The 16,042-nt window shown below is 34.5% G+C and overlaps 2 protein-coding genes across 2 annotated transcripts; both read right to left on the bottom strand.

Annotated features, from left to right (window-relative positions):
• Nucleotides 1-8: 8 nt before the first annotated feature.
• Nucleotides 9-6,375, bottom strand: LOC136799054 (uncharacterized). Its single transcript, XM_067055731.1, has 6 exons — nucleotides 6,051-6,375; nucleotides 5,273-5,563; nucleotides 4,047-4,250; nucleotides 3,361-3,531; nucleotides 1,931-2,162; nucleotides 9-237 (listed from the first exon to the last, which is right to left on the bottom strand). Exons 1-6 carry the CDS (start codon nucleotides 6,109-6,111, stop codon nucleotides 114-116), a joined length of 1,083 nt encoding a protein of 360 aa, XP_066911832.1. The 5' UTR covers nucleotides 6,112-6,375; the 3' UTR covers nucleotides 9-113.
• Nucleotides 6,376-7,755: 1,380 nt separating this feature from the next.
• Nucleotides 7,756-14,323, bottom strand: LOC136799050 (uncharacterized). The gene is made up of 6 exons (XM_067055729.1): nucleotides 14,161-14,323; nucleotides 13,043-13,372; nucleotides 12,662-12,862; nucleotides 11,485-11,625; nucleotides 10,402-10,633; nucleotides 7,756-8,007 (listed from the first exon to the last, which is right to left on the bottom strand). Exons 1-6 carry the CDS (start codon nucleotides 14,222-14,224, stop codon nucleotides 7,842-7,844), a joined length of 1,134 nt encoding a protein of 377 aa, XP_066911830.1. The 5' UTR covers nucleotides 14,225-14,323; the 3' UTR covers nucleotides 7,756-7,841.
• Nucleotides 14,324-16,042: the final 1,719 nt, after the last annotated feature.

Genomic DNA, 16,042 nt, shown 5'->3' with positions numbered 1-16,042 from the left:
GTCATATATAATTTTTTTTCAGAATAAAGAAAAACACACTGAAAGTCTATCTTAGAAGGCTAATGATATTTATCTTATAAATATTAAAATATTCAGATCGGCTCTTCCCTACTTCATGGTGCGTTTGATGGACCAGGCTCATTGGTTGGGATTGGTTGATATTTTACAGAACCCGAATTTTGTCCTTTAGTGAAATCTTCAGCAAACATTGCTCCGTACGTGTTCTGTTCCGGTGACCTTGAAAAGATGAGTAAAGAAAAAGATTAAAACTTATATTACAGGTAGACAGGTTAGCTGACATTCTGATGGTGCATTGGCGGCCGCCCACGCTAGAGCTCTAAGCAACCGTAGCATAAAGGTAGTGCATCCGGCTACGGTGCACAAGGTTGTGGGTTCGATCCCCAGCCGGGTCATACCAAAGATTCCTAAAATGGTACTTGATACCTCTCTGCTTGATGCTCAGAAACTCAAGGGTAAGTGGAGAAATCCAGGGAAAGGAGTGGTGCCCCCCTACCTTCGGGTAGACAGCTATACGAAAAGGGAGCCTTCGGGTCGCCCTCGACTGCGGTCGCAAACTTACTTAACGCTCTAAACCAATTTTCCATCGGAGAGGAATGATAGTCGGCCTTTGATGTGCCGCAAAACCCAAGAACTATAAGAAGTACGAATCAAGTGGTGGATGCCAGCAGCCTACCAAACGCATAGCTAGAGAATTCTATTCGCTGAACGCTTCTCTCATTCATTCCATTGAAAACTCCATGTTTTTTGGTTTGTTAGATTATAGTAAAATAAAAAATATCGGAACTTCTTTCCACACCGCGAAGCAACAAATCCCTTAGCTTAGAAGAAAGATCTGCCGTGATCTGACAAAAGAAAGTAACTGCATTTTTCTTATTTTGAGATAATTGCATAAACGAGTTGACCTTATTCAAGATTAATGGTATCGTTATAAGATCAAAACTTTTTCTGATTGTGAAAGACCAAACCCTAGAATAGTATAATATTTAAAAGGAAGGAGTTATAAAAAGAGTTTAACATCTTGATTTTGGAAAAATCTACACAAGTTTTACTCTACTCAAGCTCTTTCAAGCTAAAAATTTTAAAGTTACTTTTTTTTGTCAGATAAATAAAATGAAAAATATTGCAAGCAATTTTCATTTTTCAGGCTATAAAGTGACTTACATCCTTTTGTCAGAAAATAAAATGAAACTTTAGTCCAAAAAAAATTGATAAAAAGAAGTCTTTTACTAGAAATCAACCATTGGAAAACACAAGCTGGACTCTTAGGGTCGATTTTTGCAAAAATATGAACTTTCAAAAATTGATGGTTACTTCCTTTTGTCAGATCACGGCAGAGATATTGTCTATCGGGGTAATTTTATTTAACTCTATTTTTAGCCAAAGCTATACTATCAAATCAGTCTGTTAATTGATTATATTAGAGGACGGGAATCAAAGGACGGGCGCGAACGGGCCGGTGCACATTTCCTTGTAGAAGCTGCGTATTATTAGTGCTGATTATGCTGATGGGTTTTCAAATTCTCCCGCTGGTAAATATGAAGAATATGAAGAAATTCTTTAATATTTCATTACGGTTATGCTTCAAATCAAGAAATCATCGTTTTTATCAGGTTGTACAATCATGGTCGTATTATTTGAGAAAAAAGGCAAATCCACCGGGAAGTTTTGAAACCACAATCGATTTGTAAGTGCTCTAAAGTAGGTTGGAAGGGTAGAGTTTAAACTCTGAGTTATGGGACCTTAGGATCTGAGGATCCAAAAGTTCAAAAATGGTCCAATAAGGCTCATAATATAGCCTGGAGGTCTATAAACCCGAGCCAAATTGAAATATCCGATTAAATAAACCCGTTTTAATCACTTCTTTTCCTTAGAGCAATGTTCAAAAGATTATATAAATAAATAAACTTACTTATTTTTGTTTTTGAGTGTCATGAAGTAAACAAAAGAACCAGCGAAAAGTCCAAGAAAAAGTACTCCCAGAAAAACAGCCAAAAACGAGTTGCCTGAGGATTTTGATTTCCCGGTACCGTTAATTTTGTTTATAGCTTTCATAACATCTTCGGTATCTATAGGTTGCGTTGTCTTTTTATTGATTTCTTCCCAGAATTTATTTTTTCGGTCTGCAACAGTTGATACGTTTTCTAGAAAAAATAAATTTTTCATTAATTATAATGTAACGTTGGAAAATGAGCTTTTATATATTTTTTAAAAATAAGTAATAGTTATCGGACAGTTGCGAGTACATTATGAGAAATATTTTACGAGTTCCAAGATTTTTCCGTACAATATTTTCTGAGCCTTTAGGCGAGGAAAATATACGGAAAAATCCGGAACGAGTGAAATATTTCCATATTGTACGAGCAAATGTCGTTGGGTTTTCAACGAATTTGATATCATCTTTTACCCTAAATATCCTACAACCACAAAATTAAATTCCCGCCAAATTTAATTTTCCCGTCTATCCGGTAAATAAAATTCTGTCTGAAAAAACTTTTTTGGGCATCCACCAAATTAAATTCCCGTCAAAATTTCTTCCTTTAATGTAGTTTAAAGGTTTCATTTTTAGGTTTCATATCAGACACATATTTCATACCAGGACAGTGTCTGCCTGTTGTAATATTATGCTAATATAATCAAAAAAATGTTTTTCTTTTCCTCTTTCTGACCAATCTTGCTCTACATCCATGCCAATTCAATGTTAAAAAGCTGAGTAAGCAATCGATATCGCTCTCATTTAAAAACAAAACCTTTAATAGTTTTAAGTTTCGAGCCTTTTGAGGGGAGGGAGGGCTTTTGAGGACGGATGAGCGACTGAATCGATTTGTAACAGCCAGCAAGGTAAAATTGCTATTTTACTATAGTCCTCAGTCATTCAGCATCTAAGCCATTGAATTATAACCATCCTTGGTTCGAAAAAAACACAGCGTCAAAATTTATAGCGATAAATTGAGTCTTATCAATTTATGAAGGATTTCTTCCGATGGTATAAGTCAGATTAGACTCTTTCTATAGCACTGCTTGAATCAAAAAATGTTTTGCCAAAAGTACAAATTTTGATCGGCTTTGAAAAAACGCAAGGCCATTTTGGGGTGTCCTTCGGAAAGCTTATTTCAAGTTTCTTATAATTTCAACAAAATGTGAAATTGTAAAGTGTTTTGGGAGTCTTGATTGGTCTCCGTTATTAAAAAAGCTACACGCTTTTTTTAAAAGAACCAGTAAATTTTGGGTTGAGCCTGTTCTTAAATCTCTATCGTTCCAAACACAAAAGAGCTATCGTTCTGAGAACCTTAATCTTAGACTGGTGTTCTTAAATTGTTCTTAAATAAAAGAATTCTATACTTTTCATTGCTTTAGGTTGATTTTCCACAACTTTTGTATTGCGTTGCATATCTTTGATTGAAGTTACGCTGACTGTGATGGTGACTGATTTTTCTTTACATGGGGTACCCATAATCCATTTCATTTTGTATTGACCCGCATGTCTCTTTTGAATATTTTTGATGTCCAAAACTATAAAGAAATGAATCGAAAAATAAAGGTATATTTCAAACTCAATAATTCCTCCTAGATCATAATTACAATAATCGAAATTCATTCTGGTCTAAGTAAGACCTCAAACCCCCCCCAACCCCCCCCCCCCCCCCCCCGGGTGAGACCCAAAATAGCAAAAAGGTCCGATTCCAAGTTAGATTCGATAAAAAAAAGTACCTCTTTGTCACAATCTCAAAAACTTTTTTATTTTATTGTTTGGCGTGATGAAACGTTATCAGAACTATCAGAATCATAAAAAACGAACTAAGAGACTAGGGTAGAGTTAAGCAACCTCGTCCCCGTGTATCCCAGGCTTTATTTACGTTACTGATTGACGCCAGAGAATACCCTAGTGTTGGCTGATGCGAGTATTATCTAGCGCTATCAGTAAGCATTAAAAGACTGATAATGCACAGGGAACAAGGTCTCAAGTTGAGAGTTTAGCTCCTGGTACGAAATTGCAACGTAGACATCAGAAAAAAAAACCACCTTACCGGAGCCAAACGATAGACCGAAGTCTTCAATTTTAGCATATTTGAAATGTTTGCTTGGTGTCTTCAGACCTCCAGGCAATGGTAATAATTTGTTATTGAGATACCATTTTGCTTTACCAGGATAGAAAGCTTCAACTTTCACGTAAAGATTGCCATTTTCTATTGCGGTAGTCCAATTACGTGTGATCGCTTTTAATCTTCCGTCTAAAATATAGAGGTGACCTTTATATATCCCTGGACCAAGCTATATCCGCCATCGTAAAGAAGCCATTGCAGTGTTAAAAATTAACGTCTAACGGCTCTACATCATCAAAAGATTTTGAGGGAAAGTAGATCTAGCGCTCTCGATTCATTTACACCGCTATTGAGTAGTGCCGCCATTAGAGTACCACTTTAAAAAACCTTCGATTAAAGATTTTGCATGGCCGGAATTGAGAAAATTGGTCCAGGGTTTATAAAGGTCAGTGGGTAATACAGGTTTGTTGTAGCCTGGACGCTAGACTTCTGCTCATCCTGTGCAACGGAAAATTTTTAGACTACTTGGACGCCATATTTTATCGCGATAAAATTCTTACAGTCTGTCCTCACAGGTAAATCTTTAGAGAAAGCTAATCCGTGAAGCTTACTGTAAATGTTCTTTTTTAATTCTATTCTACTTAACTGGAACAAATGGTACTGCAAAAGTTATCAAAAAGTTCAATATTAGAACACCCCTGTGTCACAGACCCGCTGGGACCCCAGCCCCACTGGAAAATTTGGCAAAATTTTGCTCCCAGTGGGAAAACACCCTGATATTTCATTCCCACTGGGAAATTGACTTTCATACCCATTCGAAATTCAATATTTGAAAATTGCATTTCAAACCCACCCCACTGGATTTTTTAACCTTGGAACAATAGAATTTCTATCCCCATCGGAATTTCAACAGGAGTTTTTATCCCCACTGAGGAAAAATGTTGCATCGGGGCTGTGAGGCAGGGGTGTATTAGAAGAAAGTTCTACTAGTCTAAGTTAGTGGAGGATATCCAACAATTGCGGTATACAGCACTAAAGCCGAAAAACTAAAAATGCAGTAAAAGTGGATACACTTTTCGAGGTTGAATAATTTAGTTTCCTGGACGTATATAAAAATCAATCTTTTAGTGAGTTAATATAGGCTAAAGAAACATCTTATGTGCATCCTTTGAAAGAATAAGAAATAAGAACGAAAAATTAACACAACTTACTAGAGACTCGCAAATCGTAGTCACTGCAACTGACATTCACACTGCTTGAAGGACGGTACGAATAACGTGCTGATTGAAACCATTTAAGGTTTGGAAGAGTCAATGTTTTATCTTTGACACTAAGCTTCAGAGCTCGTAATTTAGTTTTGGTCAGCGATTGACTTCCAAGGACGGTAAACCAACTGTATGTCACGTTTTTCTTGATTTTACCGTAAGCTGGCAAATTAGCTGTATCTCCAGAACATTTTTCAATTTTCCGTGGTGCGGGACATTTTTCTCCAGGTTTAGTAGCTATAATGAAGAGAAAGTTAATGACAAAATTAATGTGAGACATAAGCCATCTTCTTTTAATGATTTAACCATGGACTAGTAGCGTAGACAAGAGGGCGCAAAATTTGTGTCTACTCATAATATAAAAAGATAACAGCATTGTTATATAAATCTGCTCTCCTACACAAATTTAGTACCCCTCTTGCCTACTCTTACGTACAAGCATCAAACCACCCTCTAGACATCGTGAATGTCACCCCTCCCAATGCTCATTTTAATTTTCATACAACGTCCATATAACGTTATGTAGCAGTCGGGAAGGACATTTTCAGCTTTGCGATTTCCCTGGACAGAGTGCAGTATCTAGCCTTTATGAAATAATTTTTAGAAAATCTTAACCTTTAAAGTAGACCTAAATAAAAATCTAAAATTTATGCTTAAAAATATCTCAAATATAATTTTCAGTTGGAAAAAAGTAAGAAGAAAACTATGAAAAACTATAAAATACCTTTGCCTAAAGCAGGTTCGACGCAAGTTAAGGAGACAATCAAAATCCAAAGAAATTTCATGTTGATTTATCGACCATGATTGTCGCTTGGAAGCATTGAACTAATTTGTTAGAAAAATCTTTATCTTTTTATTTTTTGAAAATTAATTTTAAATTTGACGTCAAATTTATTTTATTAATTCAAAAATGTGTTGCCAACGTCACCATTTCATATTATGTCGTTTACCCGTCATGCAATTTGAACACTTCAGTTTTTATGCGAGCTTCCTTTTGAAATTTGGAAAATATCTCCGAAATTCTCAAGGGTTCTGTATCACATATTAAATGTCATAAAATTTCACAGTAAATTATTAAGCATTAACAAAATCCAAAGTAATATTTAAAGACTTTTTGCTTCATATACACGCTTTTTTTTTATATAAGAATACACTTTATAAGAATGTCCATGATGAAAATAGCCAAAAAATTAAGAATATGGTAAAAATGTCACCATCATGGAATTTAGCAACTGAACCTAAGAATGCCCATTTTTAATGCATTTTAACCTGTTGATTGCCAATTTCGATCTTAACCTAAGAATACCGTAAGAATATTTTTGGATGATTTTCGCCAAAATGTTAAGAATATCCATGATGAAATGAAAAAACACCATTCTTATAAAAAAAAAAGCGTGTATTCTGTATATTGATAGTAAATTTCATTATCTGACCTTTGAGGAAAGTTTATCGGTAACTAAATTTGTCTGAAAAAGAGAATTTATTGGTAAGATTTTTCCGAGTTTTGCTTGGATAGTAATTTGTCTAGTATTATAGTCTAGGTATTAGGAAAAAATCATTTGTAGTCTCAGGGTTCCTAGTTGTTACCAATTATTTTCCCTGACTTTTTACTAAAAAAGTGGTAATTTTCCTTGACAAAAAAGCTAAAAAGAGTGATTTTTCCCTGACTTTGAATGGAAAATGACATGTTTTTCCCTGACCACCAACACTTTCACCATTGCAGGCAGGCAATCCTTTTTTGAAAGATGAATAATTCAAGGTCTTTTGAAGTTGGTTGTAGTGTATTTTTCATTAAATGGGAGGTCCTATTAACACACCATTAACATGGTTGACATGGTTGCCCAGCTGGCACACAACGTTGTTACAACGTTCATCTAACGTTATATGGACGTTGTGAACGTTAGACAAACGTCGAAACAACGTTGTGTGCCAGCTGGTTGGGTCCCACACAGAAAATTTTGGAAGATAAAGACTATTAGATTAGATAGATTTTAAGCATTTATAAAACAGAATTCCCTTCCCACTTTTCCCTGACTTTTACAACTAGGTCACAGTGTGGATCTAAACCACACTGAAACGACCGCCTTCCATCACGCATCACGCGAAAAAGCGCGCACGTTATTTAACGCCTACATGTCATCTCCAGTACATTTTAGATTATTCATTGAAAACAGATTACAATATAGTCATTTTTCATGTCTCGATTATTCAATTCCGAATAAAAGACATTCAGGGAAAAAAAAGAGAAACACCTGGGTAATCTAGTTAAAAAAACCGAAAGTAAATGGTAGACAAAGTAATGAGCCAAGGCAAAACGAGATTAGCGTACCACTATGAAAGAAACCGCCTCCGGCGGTCGAAAAATATTACAATTTCCGGGTTTTCCAAGTTTTTTTCTGACCAGTGCAGGAACCCTGAGTCTTATTAAGTTATCATGATATCATATTATCACCGTTTATTTCAATTTTCAATATTAACAATATTGTTTCCTTATTCTTTTCACAGTTGATGGTTTTCATGGTGCATCTAAACGCTGCGATTGATCTTGCATATTATAATAATAATTTCCATCCTCAATCTCCTCTATAGTTGACAAGGGTTGATATTGGACATAAGCAGGAGTTTGTCCTTTTCTGAAATCTTCAGCAAACATTTTTCCGTTCGTGTCCGGTTGTAGTGTCCTGAAACAAAAGTTTAAAAAAAAAAGTAAGTGAAATGCTCATCTGGCCTGCCACGAGACCTTGGAGTGAGAGAAGCGACCTGAGGGAAATTAACCTAGTCTGATTACATGAGTAACGAGAAAGTAAATACAGTCGATGTAGAAAATACCTTCGTTATTTACAATAAACGTTTTTTATATGAACAAACTATATAAGAACATAAGGCTTCGATGGCCAAAATATTAAACACAGGTTAAGAACATTTCAAGGCTTATGGACTCTAAAATGACCAAATTTCTTAGGAAATTACACAAAAATACTCAAATAAGAGGCGAAATTAGGAACAATTTAAGAAAATTTTCAGACTTAAAACTCAAAAAGTTAAGAACATCTGCAGGCTTCAAAAATAAGCGTGTACAACAAAAACAACAGTAATCTGCAGGCAAATACGATAAGCTGTTTAAAAAATTAATTTTCATTTTTATAATTGAATTTTTTCCAAATGTTGCATTACATTTGATACCCTTACACAAAGAAGTCAAAAATTCATCAGAAAGGGAATATTATCATTTCCATAAAGAACAAGGCGGTAATAGCAACACTCTCCGTCTAAATTTCAAGCCCTTCCCCTCACACACACTGCACTGAACTTCAATATTTCCATTCTAAGCCTTATTGTTCTCATACACGTTTTTTTGGCCCAGCGCTAGCGAGTGGGCCTTTAAAGAGAGTGTCACTATTTTTTTGTCCGTCTTTCCTTCTGTCTGTCCGTTTTGGTAGAAGCGGCGCTTAATACCAGTAACACACTTTTTGCCGTCTGGACAGGGAAAAGCTTGCAAAAGTCGGATACTGGCTAAAAAAGATATATTTTCTGATTTTTAGTTTCTTGTTTTCAAAAAGACTTTATTTTTAGGAAATAATGGCTTCTAATATAGAAATAAATAAACTGAAATGTGTAAATTTAAATAAGACACAATGTTGCTTCTGGATCTGTCGCTGTTAAACAATGGTCAGTACAGTGACAGTGGGATGTGGCATGATTTTCAAACTCGATCGACACAGAATCATTTCAAGTAAACTGATTCTGGAATTTGTTGATGGACACTAAAATGGAGTTCATGTGTAAATTAGAATAAGATTTGAACTTTTTCCATGATGCTACGTGTGAAAATGGTTATTTCTAGATCTGTCTCGTTTGACGAATTGGTGGCTTGATTTTTCAAACTCGACACAGAATTATTTCAAATACCGATTATTAATGGAATGTGGCAATGGAGACTAAAATGCAGCTCATGTGTAAATTTGAACAAGATTGGAACTTTTTTCATGATGCATTAAATGAAATGGTCATTTCTGGAGCTGTCGCATTTAACGGTCGTCGATGGCTTGGATTATTCAAACTCAACTCACATAATTGTTTTCAAGTCGAATTGACCTTGATGGAGGAAAGAGGGAGAAGATGAACAAAGACAATACAACGAAGAAGCTCAATAAATCGATGTGGCACCATTTTTGCATTTTTTGATGTTGTTTCTTATGGAAGTTGAATTTGATGATATTTTGGATTTGATTGTTTACCTTCGGGTAGAAAGTTTTGAGCTTTCAACATTAAATTCATTTTTCATTGACTACATTATGTTTCGTTTATTTTTTCACTTCCCTGTTCTAAGAAATGAAGAAAGGGAGAATTATCCTTGTCGACTTATTTTTCATTTTGTTTTGCTCGACGCAGTAAAATTTTAAATCCTTTGGCCATCCCTTTCCTGGGGGAAATTTGAAATCTTGTTAAATTTTTTTTGAATTTTTAGAAATTCCGAAATTCGCGAAAATAACGAAAATTTCGCTTTTGCTCGGCCTTCACGCCCAACGGGCTTCTTGTTATTCTATAAGAACATCCAAAATTTTTGAAGCATTCAGATATTCTTAACTATTTGAGTTTTTCAAGCCTAAAAATGTTCACAACATGTTCTTATTTTCACCATTTTTGCCCATTATCCTACGAAATTGGGTGTTTTCGAGTCCGCGAAGCCTTAAAATGTTATAACTTATAAAAAAGGTGTGAAATTAATCCTATCAAAGAGAATGTACTGGACAACACATATTTATAAACGTCTTTAGTCTATTGATCATCCATGTTGACTCGAACAACAATTTTTGTACCCTGTGTGGGTCGGAGTTAAGGAGACTCCACAGTATACAAGAACATAAGGCTTCAATTGTCAAAACACTAAGAACAAGTTGAGAACATTTTAAAGCTTTGCGGACTCTAAAACACCTAATTGCACAGAAATACTTACAAAAAGTACAAAATAAAACACTTTGAGGATATTCTTAGGAATAAGACCCAAAAGATCAAGACCATTCAGAGGCTTGAAATATTTTTGACGATTTTATAAAAAATGTGGCCACACTCACCTTTTTCTCTTCTTGTAGAACATGTAATAGAAATATGTGCCAACAGACATACCCATTAAAACCAGCAAAGCAAAAAAGACCAAAAATATTGAATGGTGAGAACTTGATTTAGAGTGTATTTTGAGGAACACATCGGTACCGTACACTTTGTTCAAAGCTTTTAAAACCTCTTCGATTTGTACAGACTTGGGTTGGTGTGTCTTTCTGTCTGCATCCAAAGCAGAGGCTAATTCTGGAAAAAAAATATTTTAAATAAGGGATTGAATTTAGCGGGTGGATTTTAGCTCTTCTGCAATTTTGATTTGGTGAGAATTTAAATTTGCAGATGACCCTAACGAAATATATTCTTAATTTTATGCTAAATTATGTCTTATCCTAAAAAAGCATTTAACCAAATTTACTGGCGGTCACTTATCAAATTCGACGTTCAATTTTTCTTGTTATAATATAAAGTTTATGTTCAACTCTGTCTCAGTACTTAGCCTGAGCTCGATATGGATAAGTGATAATTGATTAAAATTGGTAGTATACGGAGAAAAAAGTCAATTCTTTCTAATTCGAATCTTTCTGTAATTCGAACTAAAATATTGGTCCCCTCACCTGGTTTATATTACCCTCTGAAATTCGAATCTTTCTTTAGTTCGAAGAAATCATTTGGCCCCTTGAAGATCGAATTAGAGAGAGTCAACTGTAAGATAAAAGTGATACAAATGTAGAAATATTGTGTTCATCTCTTTCTCTCACATTAACATGCAATAATGAAGCACACAAAACATCTCTACTCAAAAAACATGCTTTGATATAACACTTTTTCTGGACACCCTGTATTTCAATGGAATCGGAGTCCCTTTACTAAAGTCTGTAAGTCATGAAAATGACAGTTAAAACACAATTCTACAAGAAGTTGATTTTCCTTTTCTTCAGTTATTTTCATCTTCAGCTTCTAAACTTTTTTGACTTATTTCTATTTGATAACATTCCACTCTTTTGTATCATTCCAACGAACACAAGACTCAAATTCCATCAAAAGCTATAGAGTTATTTATCTCCACTGCAGATTAAATTGAGAGAAATATTTTTTACCTTCTTTATGTTTTTGATAATCTTGCAATGACAATACTTTGACGTCAATTTTGATGGAATTTTCTTTACATACACCATCCATGATCCATTTTAACTTGTAATCACCTTTATGTCGCATTTGGATGTTCTTGATCTCCAATACTAAACAATCCAAAGATGAAATGGATAAATGATATGCACCATTGCAATGTCTTTAACGGACCCAACAGCTGACTGGTTGCAAGTGACGTATTGATTGATTTTACGTCAATTACAACCAATCAACTGTTGGGTGTGTGATGTAATATCAGAAGACATTGCGATGGTGTATATCATGAATAGCACTAATGTCTAGATGATATAAAAAAGATGAAATAAATCTTAGCTCAGCGTCATCAAAAATCGTCAGAAGACGATGTTCAGTTATACTTCAGTTCGACTATAAGTTTTTCGCGAAAATAGCCAAATTCACTAAAAACGCGAATATTAATACAGGTGAAATTTAATTTAATTAAAAACTTATCACACATAAATATCATTGACTTTAGTTAATAAATAAAAGCATGGCCTTATCTACAATCAGTGACAAAATACTTGGCACAAAAGGGAAATTCACCGGGGTGTTTTGAAACCACAATCAATTTGTAAGTGCTCTAAAGTAGGTTCAAAGGGTAGAGTTCTAACTCTGAGTTTTAACGCTAGACTTAACACTTAGGACCTTAGGATCTGGAGGATCCAAAAGTTCAAAAATGGTCCAGTAGGGCTTGAAATATAGCCTAGAAACCAATAAATCCCTCCCAGATCGAAATAATCGATGAAATCAAGTTGAAGGCCTAAAAATTGACATTCTCGCTCGAACTTCAATTTTCGAAAAATGGTAAATTAGCCAAAAGTGCCAATATACTATGGCACTGATTGTAGACTGTACACAGACCCGATATCTAAGGCTAAGTAATTCAAAATTCATTGACGTAGAGGATCTGTTGTCGTTGTCTTTTCTGATTGAAGATTTTTCAAACTGACTGCTGTGATGGAGTGCAGGCGAGAGAGGGGAGACGACGAGAAAAGTGTTGCTATTAATAAATCATACTTCATCGCAGAGGTCTCCGTACGGGAATTTTTTTATCAAACAGACGCGCACAGAGTGTACTACCAAACGATAAACGTGAGTTACACTCTTTCAAAGAATAGTCCTTACCTGAGCCATAATTGTAGCCGTATTGTCGACTGTTGACATATTTGTAATGTTTACTGGGTGCCACTTGGTTTTCACTGGATGGTAATAATTTACCATTCAGGTACCATTCGGGTGTACCTGTGTGAAAAGCTTCCACTTTCAATTGCACATTGCCATTTTCCACAGTTTGAAATCCATTTGGATGCGCACGTAATTCTTTCCCTGACAAATTATGAAAGGTAAACTTTTAAATTCCTGAAAATTTGCGTTTTCAAATTTTCAACTAATCTTGGGGTAAATCACGAAATATTTACAAACGCTAATTCGTGAGAATAAACTCAGAAAATTTCGTGATTTTCTTGGCTCGCGAAAATGAATCCGTACGAAGTATTACCTACTTACTTAAAACTTTCAGTTCGAAATCGATACATATTGCATTTGTATCCTTGGTGTCTGACGGTCTATAAGCATAAATGCCAGCATCTTCTGGATGGAGTTTTTTAATCATCAATACTTTGTTAGTGATGTCATTTTTAAACTTGTCATCTACATCATCAGGTCGAACATCAGCTTTACGATCAATAAATCCCTCCCGTATGTTCGTGGCCATTATCCGCGATAATTTGAACCAATAATACGGTACATTTTTGACGATTGTACCATATGCAGTTAGAAATGCTGTATCTCCGGTGCATTGGTAAAGTTTTCGTGGTTCTTGACATTCTGTTTTACCTGAAATTGATAAAGCAAAGAATGTTTAAATTACATAAGGAGAGAACGAGAGAGCTTTTGCAATTGCAAATATGACAATAGCAATAGACCTTATCGGAGTTCTTTATTTTTCTAAAACAGCGATGCATTGTGGGATTGTTTCGGGGGTATTACAATAGAATTCCATCGAGGAATTCCAAAGAGATTTCTATTGTAAAATCCAATGAAGTATAAGCCCGAAGGGCTAGAAGTCAATCTCTTTGGTAGGATTTGAAGCCAAAAAATCCTACCAAAGTTGCGCGGCCTTGAGCGGCTCGCCTGGTTTTTACACAAATGACAGATTGAAACTAAAAAATTTACCGCTAAATTTCGAAAAAAATATCAATCGTAAACAAAGGAATTGCTAGATTCAATCTGACGTCTAAATTACGGCGTATTTTTTAAGGCTTCACCTTTTCTTGCCTGAGAAAGGTTAGAGATTGAACTCTAGCCCTTCAGGCTTTAAACTCAATGGTAAAACCCCTGAAACAATCCCACAATGCATCCCTTTAGAAAAATTAAAAAACCGGATAAGATCTATTACAAATATGGTAATAGCGATTGCCAGATATTTATACAGATAATGGAGTGTTTTCACCAATTTAAGTCTGGAATTTTTATTTGTGTTTTCGTGTATAAATGCCATAATATATCTTTTGTTCTCTGCTTAAAAGTTAATCTTCCATAAATTTTTTTTCTAGAGCTCCGATAGATACACCTTTCGTAAACTCGTATGACGAAAATTTACAAAAAAAATCATAAAAAAATACCTTCGATTTTGTGGATCTTTAAAACAGTTAAAGAAATACATAAAAAAATCCAAGGAATTTTCATTTTTATTGATTGCAATCATGACCATCAGTCAACCATACTTCCATTTTGTGTGCTTTCTCGAGAGTTCGAGAAATTGACGTCAAATTTTTTTTATTTTTAATTTCTACATGACAAAGTGAAAACGTCAGATCAAATTTTGCACTTACGGCTATCTTTCCAAATAATAGTTGTCCTGAGCACTGATTGGCCGACTTAACTAAATTACGTCATGATTTCGAGGTTTGATTAATGAAATTGATTTGAAAGTTTAACAAACTCCTGTAAAGATCTTTTTTACATGTTTTTTCTGAACAAACTGTACAAATGCTAGGGCCAAAGAGATAGCACAAATAATTTATCCTCGTTTTTTGTTTGTTTTGAGATTATCATGGACTGAATGCAACCAATTTTGTAACATGAGCTAACAAAGTCCTTTGTTACCGTAAGTTGGTCTAACGTCGACATGCCTCTTCTAATTCCGACACCCTTCTTTAGAGATAGGAATAATACGAAGGTCGGAATCACTGATAGAAAAGATCCTTAGTTTCAATCAGTGATCCCGACCTTCCTATTATTCCTATCTCCAAGAAGGGTATCGAAATTAAAAGAGGGATCTCGACGTTGACTAACTCCCGATTTTCACTTCACCTGAAAGTGACTCTCTATAGACTCTACAGAAGGATCACTCACTCGCCTTTGCGGCACGCATGGTTTTCATATAACAAGTAACATTCACCAGCAGAAATTGAAGAATGTAAGACACGAAAACAAAGAAAGCGCTAGAAAGTTCGCTGTTTCTTGCATGTGGGAAAGGTTCACCTCTAGCCTTCGACCTGAAATTCAATAATGTGATCTCATATTAAATTGACTTTTCAGCATGTCTTAAAATGTATGCATTTATCATAATAGATTGGTATCGAATAATATAAATTACAAAAATTAGTTGGCATTCCACCTGGCATACAGCGTTGTTTCAACGTTCATCTAACGTTATATGGACGTTATGAACATTAGATAAACGTTGAAACAACGTCGTGTGCCAGCTGGCATTATAACAAACAAATAGAAAACGAAACAAAAACTGAGAAAAAAATAATAAAAAAATATAGTAAATTACATCCGCAAAAAAATTATTACCCAAATATTATACTATACCTAATAATTTTTAACTATAGCTTTTTAAAGCTTCCGCGATCATAAAAAGCAGTCAAATTTTTTACATCTTAACCTCTAAAATATGTAAAATAATTTTTTTTAATTTTCCTTTTGAAATAAAAATCCATCGAGCCAAAGTTCACAAATAGAGCTTTTCTGGTTAATATGTCATTTAAAAGGCCCTAATCTTTATTCTTAATTATAGGGGATTGTAAATTGTATTACTTACACATATTAAAGTCAATAGGACTTAGAAATTCAATGCTTTCACTGTTGGACTGACAAAGTTTTTCGTAGTTTTTCAAAAGTATAAATTGTCGAGATTTTTTCCCACCGAGAACGAGTTGTTAGAAATTTTTGCGATGAGTAAGGTGCCCCAACGGGTCTGTCCCAGCTGGTTGTAGTAATATCCAAATATTTTCGCCCTTCTACTGTATAATTTGAAAAAATATAAAAAATAGAGGCAAAAAAAATTGTCAAAAAAAAAAATTCAATAATAATTAATTATCATATAGTTTACATCATTAAAGTTCATCAAAAAATATTTATAGTGATTTCATTCGTTGAAAAAAAATTTGCTGACGATGCATAACATCATCTAACTAAAAAAACAAAAAAACAAAAACAGAAAAAATACTAATTTACATATAAACTTACATATTAACCCTTTAAGTGCCGATGTCG

Source organism: Clytia hemisphaerica, unplaced genomic scaffold (genome assembly GCF_902728285.1).
Source record: "Clytia hemisphaerica strain Z4C2 unplaced genomic scaffold, Clytia hemisphaerica genome assembly, whole genome shotgun sequence".
Classification (NCBI taxonomy): Eukaryota; Metazoa; Cnidaria; class Hydrozoa; order Leptothecata; family Clytiidae; genus Clytia; species Clytia hemisphaerica.
This window is presented reverse-complemented; position numbering and strand designations above follow the sequence as displayed.